Source organism: Somniosus microcephalus, chromosome 8 (genome assembly GCF_052327205.1).
Source record: "Somniosus microcephalus isolate GS21.2 chromosome 8, FLI_Smic_1.0, whole genome shotgun sequence".
Taxonomy (NCBI): Eukaryota; Metazoa; Chordata; class Chondrichthyes; order Squaliformes; family Somniosidae; genus Somniosus; species Somniosus microcephalus.
Genome location: NC_140994.1, coordinates 266129162 through 266143091, shown reverse-complemented (window position 1 = coordinate 266143091; position 13930 = coordinate 266129162). Strand labels below are relative to the sequence as shown.

Here is a 13930-nt window from a genome sequence, read left to right as displayed (position 1 = left end):
GCTGTCTTTCGGATGAGACCTTAAACTGAGGTTCCTTCTGCTCTCTCGGGTGGATGTAAAAGATCCCGCGGCATTATTCGAAGAAGAGCAGGGGGGCGTTCTCCCCGGTGTCCTGGGGGCCAGTAGTTATCCCTCAATCAACATCACTAAAAAACAGATGATCTGTTCGTTCACATTGCTGTTTGTGGGAGCTTGCTGTGCGCAAATTGGCTGCCGCGTTTCCCACATTACAACAGTGACCACACTTCAAAAAAAAGTACTTCATTTGCTGTAAAGCGCTTTGGGACGTCCTGAGGTTGTGATAGGCGTTATAGAAATGCAAGTTCTTTCATTGTGGGTGGGGGGGGGGGCGGTGGTTGGTGTCCTGACGTGGAGATTTGGCAGGAACTGACGAACAAACCCTGCCCGTCTCTTCAGTATTCCCGATTAATCGACCCTTCCCTGTCTGTAACCTTATCTCCGGTCGGTTTGATTTCCTTTCTTCCTCCCCGCGCCCCCCCCCCCCGCCCCTCCTTTTACTCCAGTGGTGGTTACTCACGTGCTGAAAGGAATTTTAACTGGCGGGAGGAGGGATATCAGAGCTGAGCCCCTCGTAGCAGCCGCCCCCCCCCCCCCCCCCCCGCCTCAGATCAACCAACTCCGCCAAGTTCTGTTTTTAAAAATTAATTCTCGGGGATGTGGGCGTTGCTGGCAAGGCCGGCATTTATTGCCCATCCCGAGAAGGTGGGGGTGGGCCGCTTTCTTGAACCGCTGGGAGCGGGTTTGATACAAACTGAGTGTCTCGCTCGGCCCCTTCAGAGGGCAGTTAAGAGTCACCCACGATGGTCTGGGACTGGAGTCACATATAGGCCCAGACCGGGTAAGGACGGCAGGTTTCCTTCCCTAAAGGGACATCAGTGAACCCGTTGGGTTTTTACACAATCCGACAGATTCACGGTCACTTTTACTGAGACCAGCTTTTTAGTTCCAGAATTTTAAAAAATTCAAATTCTCAAACTAACCTGCTGGGGTTTGAACTTGCGTTCTCTAGATTACGAGTCCGGTAACACGACCACTATAAAACCGTACACGGTACAACTCTTGTCCACTAAGCCACTAGTTTTGAGAAGGGTAAGATCAAGGGACAGTGGTTGGCTCCTGAGGAAATAAACAGGCCGTGTGGAGCGGGTCTCGGTGGATGCAGCAACTCCTGACCGATGTTTTCCTTTCCTGTTTTACAGCAGATTTCCCAGCTTCTCTCCTTACTGCACCAAGGGCAGTTCCAACCCAGGCCAAATTTTCGGGGAAATAAATATTTAAAGAACTACAGGTATGTTCTCCTTCGAGCAGAGAAGGCTAAGAGGAGATTTGATAGCGTTGTTTAAAATCATGAAGTTTTAGTTGGTGTAAATGAAGAGAAACTGTTTCCATTGGCTGAAGGGTCGATAACGAGCGGGCACAGATTTAAGGTGATTGGCAAAAGAGGCGAGATGAGGAAAAACATTTTTACGCAATGATTTGGATGAGGGAAGCAAATAGACAAGGGAGAACCAGTGGATGTGGTGTATTTGGATTTTCAGAATTCTTTGATAAAGTCCCACATAAGAGGTTAGTGTGCAAAATTAAAGCACATGGGATTGGGGGTAATATACTGGCATGGATTGAAAATTGGTTAACAGACAGGAAACAGAGAGTAGGACTAAATGGGTATTTTTTGGGGTGGCAGGCGGTGACTAGTGGGGTACCGCAGGGATCAGTGCTTGGGCCCTGATATACCTATCAATTCGTCCAATAAAAGGCGACGAGTTAGGAACGTAACTAAAGGTTTTTATTGACTAAATAACAGAGCCCACCCTCGTGGGTGATCGGGTCCAACAAGGAGGAATACCAGCCAGTCGACTACCTTTATACCTGGGCAGGTAGGTGGAGCCATGGGCAGAGTCGGAGGTGGTCAGCCCAGGTATAACAGCGCGACAAGAGGCGACCTCGTATCGTGATACAACAGTGATAACGGTGATAACAATACAACAGTGATAACTATAGTGTAACGATAAAAGTGGTTTACCACATTCACCCCTTGTTTAGATTTGAGTCCGGCGGGGTGAAGTGTACTACCAGTTCTGGTATGTCAGTCTGTCCGGAGGCCTCGTAAGCCTCTCCGATCGTCGCAGCGGCGGTGCTGCATTATCCGGTGTTAGTGCTGGTGTCTGCGTGGTCGGCGAAGGCTCGTGGGGTTCCGGCATGCCGTCTACCTGGGCTGGAATTGGGGGGGTGGTGGGGGGGGGTAAAGGTGGTGTCTCCGGAGTGCCCGAGGGTGCGAGGTCTCGTAAGGAGACAGTGTCCTCCCGCCCGTCTGGGTAAGCCACGTAGGCGTACTGGGGGTTGGCGTGCAGGAGGTTCACCCTCTCGACCAGGGGGTCTGTTTTATGGGCCCTCACGTGCTTTCGCAGCAAGACGGGCCCCGGAGAGGTCAGCCAGGTTGGTAGAGTGGTTCCCGTAGTCGACTTCCTGGGGAAAACAAACATTTGTTCATGGGGGGTGGCGTTAACGGCAGTGCAAAGTAGTGACCGGATGGAGTGCAGCGCTGTCGGGAGGACTTCCTGCCAGCGGGAGGTTGGGAGGCCCTTAGACTTTAAGGCTAAGAGGACGGCCTTCCATACCGTCGCGTTCTCTCTTTCCACCTGGCCGTTCCCTCGGGGGTTGTAGCTGGTGGTCCTACTTGCTGCAATACCTCTCGCTAGTAGGAACTGACGGAGTTCCTCGCTCATGAAAGAGGAGCCCCGGTCACTATGTATATAGTTTGGGAACCCGAACAAGGCGAAGAGGTCGTTCAGGCATTTAATGACCGTGGTACTGGTCATGTCTGGGCAGGGGAAGGCAAAGGGGAAACGGGAGTACTCATCAACAATGTTGAGGAAGTACACATTACGGTCAGAGGACGGGAGGGGCCCCTTAAAGTCGATGCTCAGGCGCTCGAAGGGGCGGGTGGCCTTGATCAGGCTTGCTCTGTCCGGCCTAAAGAAGTGCGGTTTGCACTCGGCACAGGTCTGGCAGTTCCTGGTTATGGTCCTGACCTCCTCGATGGAGTAGGGCAGGTTGCGGGCCTTAATGAAGTGGTAAAGTCTGGTGACCCCGGGGTGGCAGAGGTCGTTGTGGAGGGTCTGAAGTCTATCACTTTGCGCGCTGGCGCATGTAATTCGTGACAGAGCATCGGGGGGTTCGTTCAGCTTACCTGGCCGGTACAAGATATCATAATCGTAGGTGGAGAGCTCGATTCTCCACCTCAAGATCTTGCCATTCTTGATTTTGCCCCTCAGCTTGTTATTAAACATAAAAGCGACCGAACGTTGGTCGGTAAGGAGGGTAAATCGTTTGCCTGCCAGGTAGTGCCTCCAGCGTCGTACCGCCTCCACAATCGCCTGGGCCTCCTTCTCGACCGACGAGTGTCGGATCTCAGGGCCCTGTAGGGTCCTTGAGAAGAAGGCCACCGGTCTCCCCTCCTGGTTAAGGGTGGCGGCTAGGGCGAAGTCGGATGCATCGCTCTCGACTTGGAAGGGGATGGACTCATCCACTGCGTGCATAGTGGCCTTGGCAATGTCTCCCTTAATGAGGGAGAAGGCTGCGCACGCTTCCTCCGTAAGGGGGAAGGATGTGGACTTCATGAGGGGTCTGGCTTTGTCCGCATAATTGGGCACCCATTGGGCATAGTAGGCGAAGAGCCCCAGGGTTCTCTTAAGTGCCTTAGGGCAGTGGGGGAGGGGTAGCTCCATGAGGGGGCGCATTCTTTCGGGGTCGGGGCCGATGAGTCCGTTCTCTACTACACAGCCAAGGATGGCAAGGCGCGAGGTGTTAAACACACATTTCTCCTTATTGTAGGTGAGGTTCAGCCGTTGGGCTGTACGGAGGAATTTCTCCAGATTCACGTCGTGGTCCTGCCGGTCGCGGCCGCAGATGGTGACGTTATCTAGGTAGGGGAATGTGGCCTGCAGTCCGTTCTGGTCAACCATCCGGTCCATCTCCCTTTGGAAGACCGAGACCCCGTTGGTGACACCGAACGGGACCCTAAGGAAGTGGTATAGGCGCCCATTCGCCTCGAAGGCGGTGTACTGGCGGTCCTCGGGGTGGATAGGGAGTTGGTGGTAGGCCGACTTAAGGTCGATGGTCGAGAATACGCGGTATTGTGCAATCTGATTGACCATGTCAGATATACGGGGAAGGGGGTATGCGTCCAGCTGGGTGTATCTGTTTATGGTCTGGCTGTAGTCGATGACCAGGCGATTTTTATCGCCGGTCTTAACGACCACGACCTGGGCACGCCAGGGGCTGTTGCTCCCCTCGATGATGCCCTCCTTCAGGAGACGCTGCACCTCAGAGCTAATGAAAGCTCTGTCCCCAGCGCTGTACCGCCTGCTCTTGGTAGCGACGGGTTTGCAGTCGGGGGTGAGGTTAGCGAACAGGGAAGGTGGCGGCACCTTGAGGGTGGATAGGCTGCAGGTGTTACGCGGTGGGCGGTTTAACCTTCGCTGGTTGTCGACTGTGAGTGGGGGGAGGGGTCCACCGTATGCTAGGGTTACACTTTGGAGGTGGGATTGGAAGTCCAGCCCTAGTAGGACGGCAGCGCAGAGCTGGGGGAGGACGAGGAGTTTAAAATTTTTATACTCTGTACCCTTAACCGACAAGGTCACAGCACAGTAGCCGCTAATGTCCGTGGCGTGGGACCTCGATGCCATCGAGATTCGGTTGCGTGTTGGCAGGACAGGGAGGGAGTAGTGGCTCACCGTGTCTGGGTGGATGAAGCTCTCCGTGCTTCCGCTGTCGAACAGGCAGGTCGTGGCGTGGCCGTTTACTTTGATGTCCATCATCGACTTGGACAGGTGGTGTGGGCGGGCTTGATCCAGAGTGACGGAGGCTAGTGTGTAGGTAAGCGAGTCGTTGTCGTCTGCGGGCGAGGCGGTCGTCGGGTCCGGGGGCCCGGTGGCAGTCGGGCGTGGTGGGTAAAATGGCGTCTCCCACGAGGTAGGACAAAATGGCGGAGAAGATGGCTGCCCCCATAACTCACAGGAGGCACTATTGGGGTCGGTTGCCTTGATCAAAGATGGCCGCCCCATGACTCACGTGTGGGGATGCTGGCCTCAGTTGCCGTGAAAGAAGATGGCCGCCCCCACAGTTCGCATGAGGCACTGCTGGCCTCTGAAGATCTGCTCCTGCAGGCCTTAGAGAAGTGGCCTTCCTTCCTGCAGGTTGCGCAGGTAGAGTTCCTGGCTGGGCAGCGCGATCTCGGGTGCTTCTCCTGGCCGCAAAAGAAGCAGCCGGCGGCCCGATCGCAGGTGCCCGATGTCGGAGCCGGTACCGGGGGTGGCGGGCCCGGTCGGGTCCGGGACGCCGACGCTGAGGTAGGTCCCGGGGGCGGCGCTGCGAAGGGTATTGCGGTAGGGGTCGGGCCCGAGTCCCAGGGTCGCGAGCAGTACCTGGAAAACGCCTCCTGGTCCTGATGGGCCACCTCCAGGGAGAGAGCGAGGGCTTCAGCTTTGTCCAGGTCGAGGTCTTTAGCTTCAAGCAGTCTTTGCTGTGAGTAGTCGGACCGTAGGCCTTTCACAAAGGCATCGCGGATATTATCTTCCATATTTTCAACAGCCGTCACCGCTTTAAAGTCACAGTTCCTGCCGAGTGCTCTTAGCGCCCGTAAAAATTCAGCTACAGACTCTCCTGGCTGTTGCGGGCGGGATCTTAGGAGGTGCCTGGTGTACATGTAATTTACCGGGCTGCGGTACTGCTGTTTCAGTAGGTTGATAGCGGCCTCATATGTAGTCGTGTCCTGGATGAGTGCGTATACTCTCGGGCTCGCTTGGGCGTTCAGAAGTCTTAGTTTGGATCTCTGCGGGACGCCGGATTCTTCCAGGTAGGATTCGAAGCAGTCCAGCCAGTGTTTGAAGTTGACGGCTGAGTTTGCTGCCTGTGGGTTTAGATCCAGGTACGGTGGTTTGAGGGCTTGCAGCCAAGCCGGCTGGTGTGGCTGGCGTAGCCCGGTGTCTGAAAGCTGCTGTGGCTGTGCTTCTGGGAGGGCTTCTGGCTGGCCAGTAGTAGACATCTTTAAAATTTAGTCAATAAAATTGATATACCTATCAATTCGTCCAATAAAAGGCGACGAGTTAGGAACGTAACTAAAGGTTTTTATTGACTAAATAACAGAGCCCACCCTCGTGGGTGATCGGGTCCAACAAGGAGGAATACCAGCCAGTCGACTACCTTTATACCTGGGCAGGTAGGTGGAGCCATGGGCGGAGTCGGAGGTGGTCAGCCCAGGTATAACAGCGCGACAAGAGGCGACCTCGTATCGTGATACAACAGTGATAACGGTGATAACAATACAACAGTGATAACTATAGTGTAACGATAAAAGTGGTTTACCACAGGCCCCAGCTATTCACAATATATATCAATGATTTGGATGAGGGAACCAAATATAATATTTCCAAGTTTGCTGACGACATGAAACTAGGTGGGATTGTGAGTTGTGAGGAGGATGCAAAGAGGCTTCAAGGCGATTTAGACAAGTTGAGTGAGTGGGCAAATACATGGCAGATGCAGTAGAACGTGGATAAACGTGAAGTTATCCACTTCGGTAGGAAAAACAGAAAGGCAGAGTATTATTTAAATGGTGATAGATTGGGAAATGCTGATGTACAAAGGGACCTGGGTGTCCTTGTACACCAGTCACTGAAAGCAAACATGCAGGTGCAGCAAGCAGTTAGGAAGGCAAATGGTATGTTGGCCTTCATTGCAAGAGGATTTGAGTACAGGAGCAAGGATGTCTTACTACAGTTGTACAGGGCCTTGGTGAGACCACACCTGGAGTACTGTGTGCAGTTTTGGTCTCCTTACCCATGAAAGGATATACTTGCCATAGAGGGAGTGCAGCGAAGGTTCACCAGCCTGACTCCTGGGATGGCAGGACTGTCGTATGAGGAGAGATTGGGTCGACTAGGCCTGTATTCACTAGAGCTTAGAAGAATGAGAGGATCTCATTGAAACGTATAAAATTCTGACAGGGTTAGACAGACTGGATGCAGGGAGGATGTTTCCCCTGGCTGGGGGATCTAGAACGAGGGGTCACAGTCTCAGGATACGGGGTAGGACATTTAGGACTGAGCTGAGGAGAAATTTCTTCACTCAGAGGGTGGTGAACCTGTGGAATTCTCTACCACAGAAGACGTGGGATCTTTTACGTCCACCCGAGATGACAGACGGGCCTCAGTTTAACACCTCATCTGAAAGACAGCCCCTCAGTGCAGGGCTCCCTCACTACTGCCCCTCCGACAGTGCGGCGCTCCCTCAGGACTGCCCCTCCGACGGTGCGGCGCTCCCTCAGTACTGCCCCTCCGACAGTGCGGCGTTCCCTCAGTACTGCTCCTCCGACAGTGCGGCGTTCCCTCAGGACTGCTCCTCCGACAGTGCGGCGTTCCCTCAGTACTGCTCCGACAGTGCGGCGTTCCCTCAGTACTGCTCCTCCGACAGTGCAGCGCTCCCTCAGTACTGCCCCTCCGACGGTGCGGCGCTCCCTCAGTACTGCCCCTCCGACGGTGCGGCGCTCCCTCAGGACTGCACTGGGCTGTCAGCCCCATTGATGCTACACACAGTGAGACGAGGGAATCGATCCCGCACTTGTCCGGTGAAAGTCCCAACACGATGACCAATGACTAAACGCAGCAGTTAATGGCAGTGGTTAATCCTCGGACCACTGGCAGGTGCGGTGGAAATTCTGCCTCTCTGAGCTCACCAGAATCGCTTGTTATCCAGCTCACCGTGTAACTCAAACACTAATAGTACTTGTATGGGGCATAGATTCAATACTGGGATATTGAAAATTAAAGTTAATACTTAAATACAATTTTAGTTCTCCAACCTCCCTTTCCTCTTCAAAGTCCCTGTAGGTGATCGCTTCCCAAATCCGTGCCCATCTTTCACAATCTCCATGTTCCTACGTTACACTTCAAAAGTACTCCATTGGCTGTAAAGCGCTTTGGGACGCATCACGGTCATGAAAGGCGCTATAGAAATGCAAGTTCTTCTTTTCGTTCTTTCCAATCCGGTTTCTGTCCCTGCACAGCACTGAACCAGCTCTAACAAAGTCACAAATGACATCCTGTGTGACTGTGACTGTGGTGAACTATCCCTTTGACAGGGTTGACCACTTCCCTCCTGCTCCCAGCGACTCTCCTCCGGTGCCCAGCGGGATGGGACTGCCCTCGCCTGGATCCACTCTCGTCTATCCAATAGTAACCATAGAATCAAAGGCGCTATATAAATGCAAGTTGTTGTGATCATAGAATCATGTAGCACAGGAGGAGGCCGTTCGGCCCATCGTGCCTGTGCCGGCTCTTTGAAAGAGCTCTCCAATTAGTCCCACTCCCCCCTGCTCTTTCCCCATAGCCCTGCGAATTTTTCCTTTTCAGATATTTATCCAATTCCTATTTGAAAGTTACTATTGAGTCTGCTTCCACCGCCCTTTCAGGCAGCGCATTCCAGATCACAACAACTCGCTGCGTAAAACCATTCTCCTCATCTCCCCTCTGGTTCTTTTGCCAATTACCTTAAATCTGTCCTCTGGTCACCGACCCTCCTGCCACTGGAAACAGTTTCTCTGTTACTGTCGTATTTAAAATAAAACAATTGATTCTGTCCGTGTTTTGTCTCCTACATTCTCATTCTCTCCTCCCCCTCTCCTACATTCTCTCTCTCCTACATTCTCTCGCGCTCTCTCTCCTACATTCTCTCTCTCTCACTACCGACCTAAATCTTTAAATGAACTTTCCTTTCTGGAATCTAATGGCAGGTTTTTTTCCTGTTGTGGCAGGACCGCAATGCAAGAGGCTGACCGGATTAGTCTGAAGGACAGCGGGCAGGGAGAGAGCGAGGAGGGAGACAGCGACTGCGACACCGGCAGAAACACACCCATTGACCAGCTGCTCGAGGAGGGGCTCAATGACCTGCTGGCCAGGAGTGGCTGGACAACACCAACCGGTGAGAGGAGCCTGTCTGTCTGTGTCTACCTCTCTCTGTCTGTGTGTCTCCAGCACGGGTTAGTGTAGAGAGAGCTTTACTCTGTGTCTAACCCGCGCTGTACGAACGCTCTGGAGTTCGATGCCCAGAGTGCAGTGTTACACAATCATCACCACCCACATCTTTCACCTCAAGCAGAGTTTCATTTAGATGAACATCATCCAGTTGATGGAACAGGATCCCTCTTGACTGTTTCACTTTGCTGTGTTGCAGGGCTGGGAGCGAGGGCGAGCACAGGTGAGGAGCTGAGCCTGGAGGAGCTGTGCTGGATGCTGCCGTCACCGCTGCCCTCCGACTACAAGGAGAACGTCTTCAATCCCGAAGCTTCAGGGGCGACCGAAAATTCCCCGCCCGCCCCTGATGGCGAGACGACCACTTTCTCCACCTTTGGCAAAGATTCGGTGGGGTTTTATCACGGGACAGAGGAGCCGACTGTCAAAGGATCCCTCTTGACAGAAATGAGCGCCCTCTTCCAGCTCCTGCTGTCGCAGAAGGCGGAGGCTTGTGGCGAGACGAACCCCGAACTCTTCTTAAAACTGGCGGCTCGGAGGAGCGTCTCCTGCGACGGTGAGGGGGGCGTGAGTGGGGCGCCGACTGGGGGCAGGGTTCCCGGGCGCGGCGCTCCCAGTGCTGGAGCCAGGCACCTCCCTGCGGTGCAGGAAACCGCGGAGCGAAGAGAGGGGACGGAGCAGGACCGCCATCAGCTGGTTTAACGGTGAGTGAGTGACCGGCCAGAAACTGAGTGCTTGTAGAATCCATAATCAGGTGGCTCCCTGGTCCCCCGCCCTCGCGCCCCCCTCCCTCGCGCCGCCTGCTCTCGCGCCCCCCTCCCTCGCGCTCCCCGCCCCTCTTCCTCTTCCCGCTCGCTCTCCGCCCCTCTTCCTCTTCCCTCTCGCTCTGTCCCCATCACCCGCACTCTCGATTATTTGCTTACCTTCGTTTTAAAACAAAAAAAAATCATTTGCGGGTGTGTGTGTTGCTGGCCAGGCCGGCATTTATTGCCCCTCCCGCATTGCCCTGAGAAGGTGGGGGTGAGCCGCCTTGAACCGCTGGTAGTGATTTTATTTCAGTGGGCGGTGAAGGTTCCCCAGGGGTTGGTGCGAGACTGGAGTCACGTACAGGCCCAGACCGGGTAAGGACGGCAGGTTTCCTTCCCTGAAGGGACATCAGTGAACCGGTTGGGTTTTTACGATAATCCGACAGATTCACGGTCACTTTTACTGAGACCAGCTTTTTATTTACCGAATTTCTTTTTGAAAACTGCCCATGGTGGGATTTGGACTCCTGCTCTCTGGATCACGAGTCCGGTAACAGAACCACTACCCCACTGATGCACTGCCAGAATATGCCCAGAAATTGGAGTTTCAGGTTTGGGAGAGCAGTGGGGGAGCCTGGGACTGTCAGAAGAAAGATAAAAAGACTTTAAGTGAACTTTCCTGTTCTATTATAAATTTAAAGAAGATTTGGGGACCCGTGACTTCCCTCCAAATTCCCTTCTCCACCGACCGGGAGAAGAGGCAGGCGATCGATCCCAGTAAGATGGATAATTGAGCTCCCCTAATATCAAACCAATACCAGTATAACTCTTCAAATCATGGTAGGATACAGCACATGATGCCATTCGGCCCATCGTGCATGTGCCGGCTCTTTGAAAGTGTTGTCCAATTAGTCCCGTTCTTTCCACACAGCCCTTTAAATGTTTCCCTTCACGTATACGGTTGCTATTTTCTAGTCCCGAGCCAGTGTGTTTGTGCCGAGTGTCTGTTATTGGGATCTGTGCCAGGTGTTTCCTCTGGCCCATTAAGGGTGCGGTCACCTTCGGCCTGTTGTGTCAGAACGGATGTGTGCTTTCCTGAGGTTCTCTCTGACAGATGCAGTTGCACAAAACAGTGTCCGGGACATCAGGAAAAGATTTGTTTCCACAGAAATGATCTAACTTACCTTCAGGTCTGTCAGAAACAATTAAAAAAAATAGAACAGACTGTTGACTTCTCTGTACTTGTACCTTGCCCCTCGTCCTACAGCATTTATTCCCCCGCTCCAGAGACTTGAGCACCAAATCCAGGCTGACACTCCTAGTGCAGTACTGAGGGAGTGCCGCACTGTCGGAGGGGCGGTACTGAGGGAGCGCCGCACTGTCGGAGGGGCGGTACTGAGGGAGCGCCGCACTGTCGGAGGGGCGGTACTGAGGGAGCGCCGCACTGTCGGAGGGGCGGTACTGAGGGAGCGCCGCACTGTCGGAGGGGGCGGTACTGAGGGAGCGCCGCACTGTCGGAGGGGCGGTACTGAGGGAGCGCCGCACTGTCGGAGGGGCGGTACTGAGGGAGCGCCGCACTGTCGGAGGGGCGGTACTGAGGGAGCGCCGCACTGTCGGAGGGGCGGTACTGAGGGAGCGCCGCAATGTCGGAGGGGCGGTACTGAGGGAGCGCTGCACTGTCGGAGGGGCGGTACTGAGGGAGTGCCGTCTTTCAGATGTGATGTTAAACCGAGGCCTCGTCTGCTCTCTCAGGTGGACGTAAACGATCCCACGGCCACTATTTGAAGAAGAGCGGGGGAGTTCTCCCCGGTGTCCTGGGGGCCAATATTTATCCCTCAACCAACATCACTAAAACAGATTATTTGGTCATTATCACATTGCTGTTTGTGGGAGCTTGCTGTGCGCAAATTGGCTGCTGCGTTTCCTACATTACAACAGTGACCACACTTTAGAAAGCACTTCATTGGCTGTAGAGCGCTTTGGGACGTCCCGAGATAGTGAAAGGCGCTATAGAAATGCAAGAATTTTTATTTTCCTTTTTAAGGGGAAGCTAGATAAGAGGTTCTACCTATCAGGAAAGACTGAACAGGCTGGGGCTCTTTTCTCTGGAAAAGAAAAACTGAGAGGGTGACCTGTCTTTAAGATTATGATAGAGAAGATGTTTCCACTTGTGGGGGAGACCAGAACTAGGGGCCATCAATATAAGAGCGCCACTAATAAATCCAATCGTGAATTCAGGAGAAACTTCTTTACCCAGAGAGTGGTGAGAATGTGGAACTCGCTACCACAGGGAGTGGTTGAGGTGAATAGCAGAGATACATTTAAGGGGAGGCTGGATAAACACACGAGGGGGAAAGGAATCGAAGGATATGGTGAGATGAAGAGGGGTGGGAGGAGGCTCGAGTGGAGCATAAACACCAGCACAGACCGGTGCTGTAAATCCTAAGTAATTCTTTCTAATGGCTTAGTGTCGGTGTCCAGTAAATCTGCTGAATATTGAGGCTCCAGTTGTAGTTTAAGTGCAGGGAAGACTCTTGTCGCCTGGCCTCTGTCTGTATATTATTTATTGAGTTACTTTCTGTTGTAGATCTCGACAGCCATTCACCGCAAAGAGTGGGATGAAATCCGGAGGAGGCATGACCGGTTTCTAAAGAGGTGTTCAGTGTTCCTGATCGCTTTCTTGGGGAAGTTGGGCGCAAAGCCGAAGAGACAAATGGCTTTATACTCTGGAGATCGTGATCTTCCTCCCAGCGAGGTGCTCGACATTCCCAGCGTGGCGTGCCGCTCGCTGTAATTACCACTGGGGCCTCCCAACAGTCTCCCTCATGGAGGGTGCCGAGTGTGTGTTGCAAGGCTCCTCAAACCCATGGCCAGAAAACAGCGAAGGGCTTCCACCTGAAACTTTGACCTGCCTGTCCCGTGTCCATCCCCGCTGTTCTGGGATAGGATCCGCGTCTCTTTCCCCTCCCCCTGCCATCCTGGGATTGGTCCCCCATCCCCCCCCCCCCCCCAACTGTCCCAGGATGGGACCCGCATACATCCCCGCTGTCCCGGGATTGGTCCTGTGTTCCACCCCTCCCTTCCCCCTCCCTTCTCCTCCTCCTCCCTTCCCCCCCTCCTCCTCCTCCCTTCCCCCCCTCCTCCTCCTCCCTTCCCCCCCTCCTCCTCCTCCCTTCCCCCCCTCCTCCTCCTCCCTTCCCCCCCTCCTCCTCCTCCCTTCCCCCCCTCCTCCTCCTCCCTTCCCCCCCTCCTCCTCCTCCTCCTCCTCCCCTCCTCCTCCTCCCCCTCCCTTCCCCCCCCTCCCTTCCCCCCCCTCCCTTCCCCCCCCTCCCTTCCCCCCCCTCCCTTCCCCCCCCTCCCTTCCCCCCCCTCCCTTCCCCCCCTTCCTCCTTCCCTCCCCCTTCCCCTTCCTCCCCCCCCTTTCCCTTCCACCCCCCCCCTCCGCCCTTTTCCCGGGATTGGACCGGGGGTCGGAATGGTGGTATTTTGGTGCACATTCACGGAAAGGGTTTTGTAAATCTTCCCCCGAGTTTCCCATTGTCGAATATCTTACTGAAAGGATGCCTGATGGACATTTCGACCTTGCCCCGGATCGAGCCCCGTTAAATACTACAAAATATTTTTCTATTCTATTTAATGCTGGCCCAGTGTCAATGATTTTATATATTTGTATATTTTCCTTTATTACTCAAACTGCCTAATGTATATTTTGCTTTTGACAATAAAACTGTGAGTAATGAAACCGTGACACGGCTTACTGCAGTTTCCTTCTTCCTAGAAAAAAGGGTCGAAGTTGTCACCTGCTCGTCCCTGGCTCCCAGTGGCCAGTCCTTGCACACGTGTGTCGCAGGCTATTCCACTGCGGGGGGGGGGGGGGTCAGTTAATGTTGTTTCTCTATTTAAAAAGGGAGATAGAACAAGTCAACAACATCATCTTGTATTTATATAGCACCGTTTAACGTAATAAAACATCCCAAGGTGCTGCACAGGAGCATTTTAAGACAAACATCTGACACCAAGCCACTGAAATTAGGGCAGGTGACCAAAAGCTTAGTCAAAGTGGAAGGTTTTTAAGGAGCGTCTTAAAGGCAGAGAGGTTTAGGGAGGGAATTCCAGAGCTCGGGGCCCAGGCAG

At 53.7% G+C, this 13930-nt stretch overlaps 1 protein-coding gene across 1 annotated transcript; it reads left to right on the top strand.

Annotated features, from left to right (window-relative positions):
* The first annotated feature begins 1181 nt into the window (after positions 1–1181).
* LOC147114375 (protocadherin 18-like) lies at positions 1182–12915 on the top strand. Its single transcript, XM_085996034.1, has 4 exons — positions 1182–1309; positions 8834–9000; positions 9253–9754; positions 12384–12915. Exons 1-3 carry the CDS (start codon positions 1197–1199, stop codon positions 9750–9752), a joined length of 780 nt encoding a protein of 259 aa, XP_085852160.1. The 5' UTR covers positions 1182–1196; the 3' UTR covers positions 9753–9754; positions 12384–12915.
* Positions 12916–13930: the final 1015 nt, after the last annotated feature.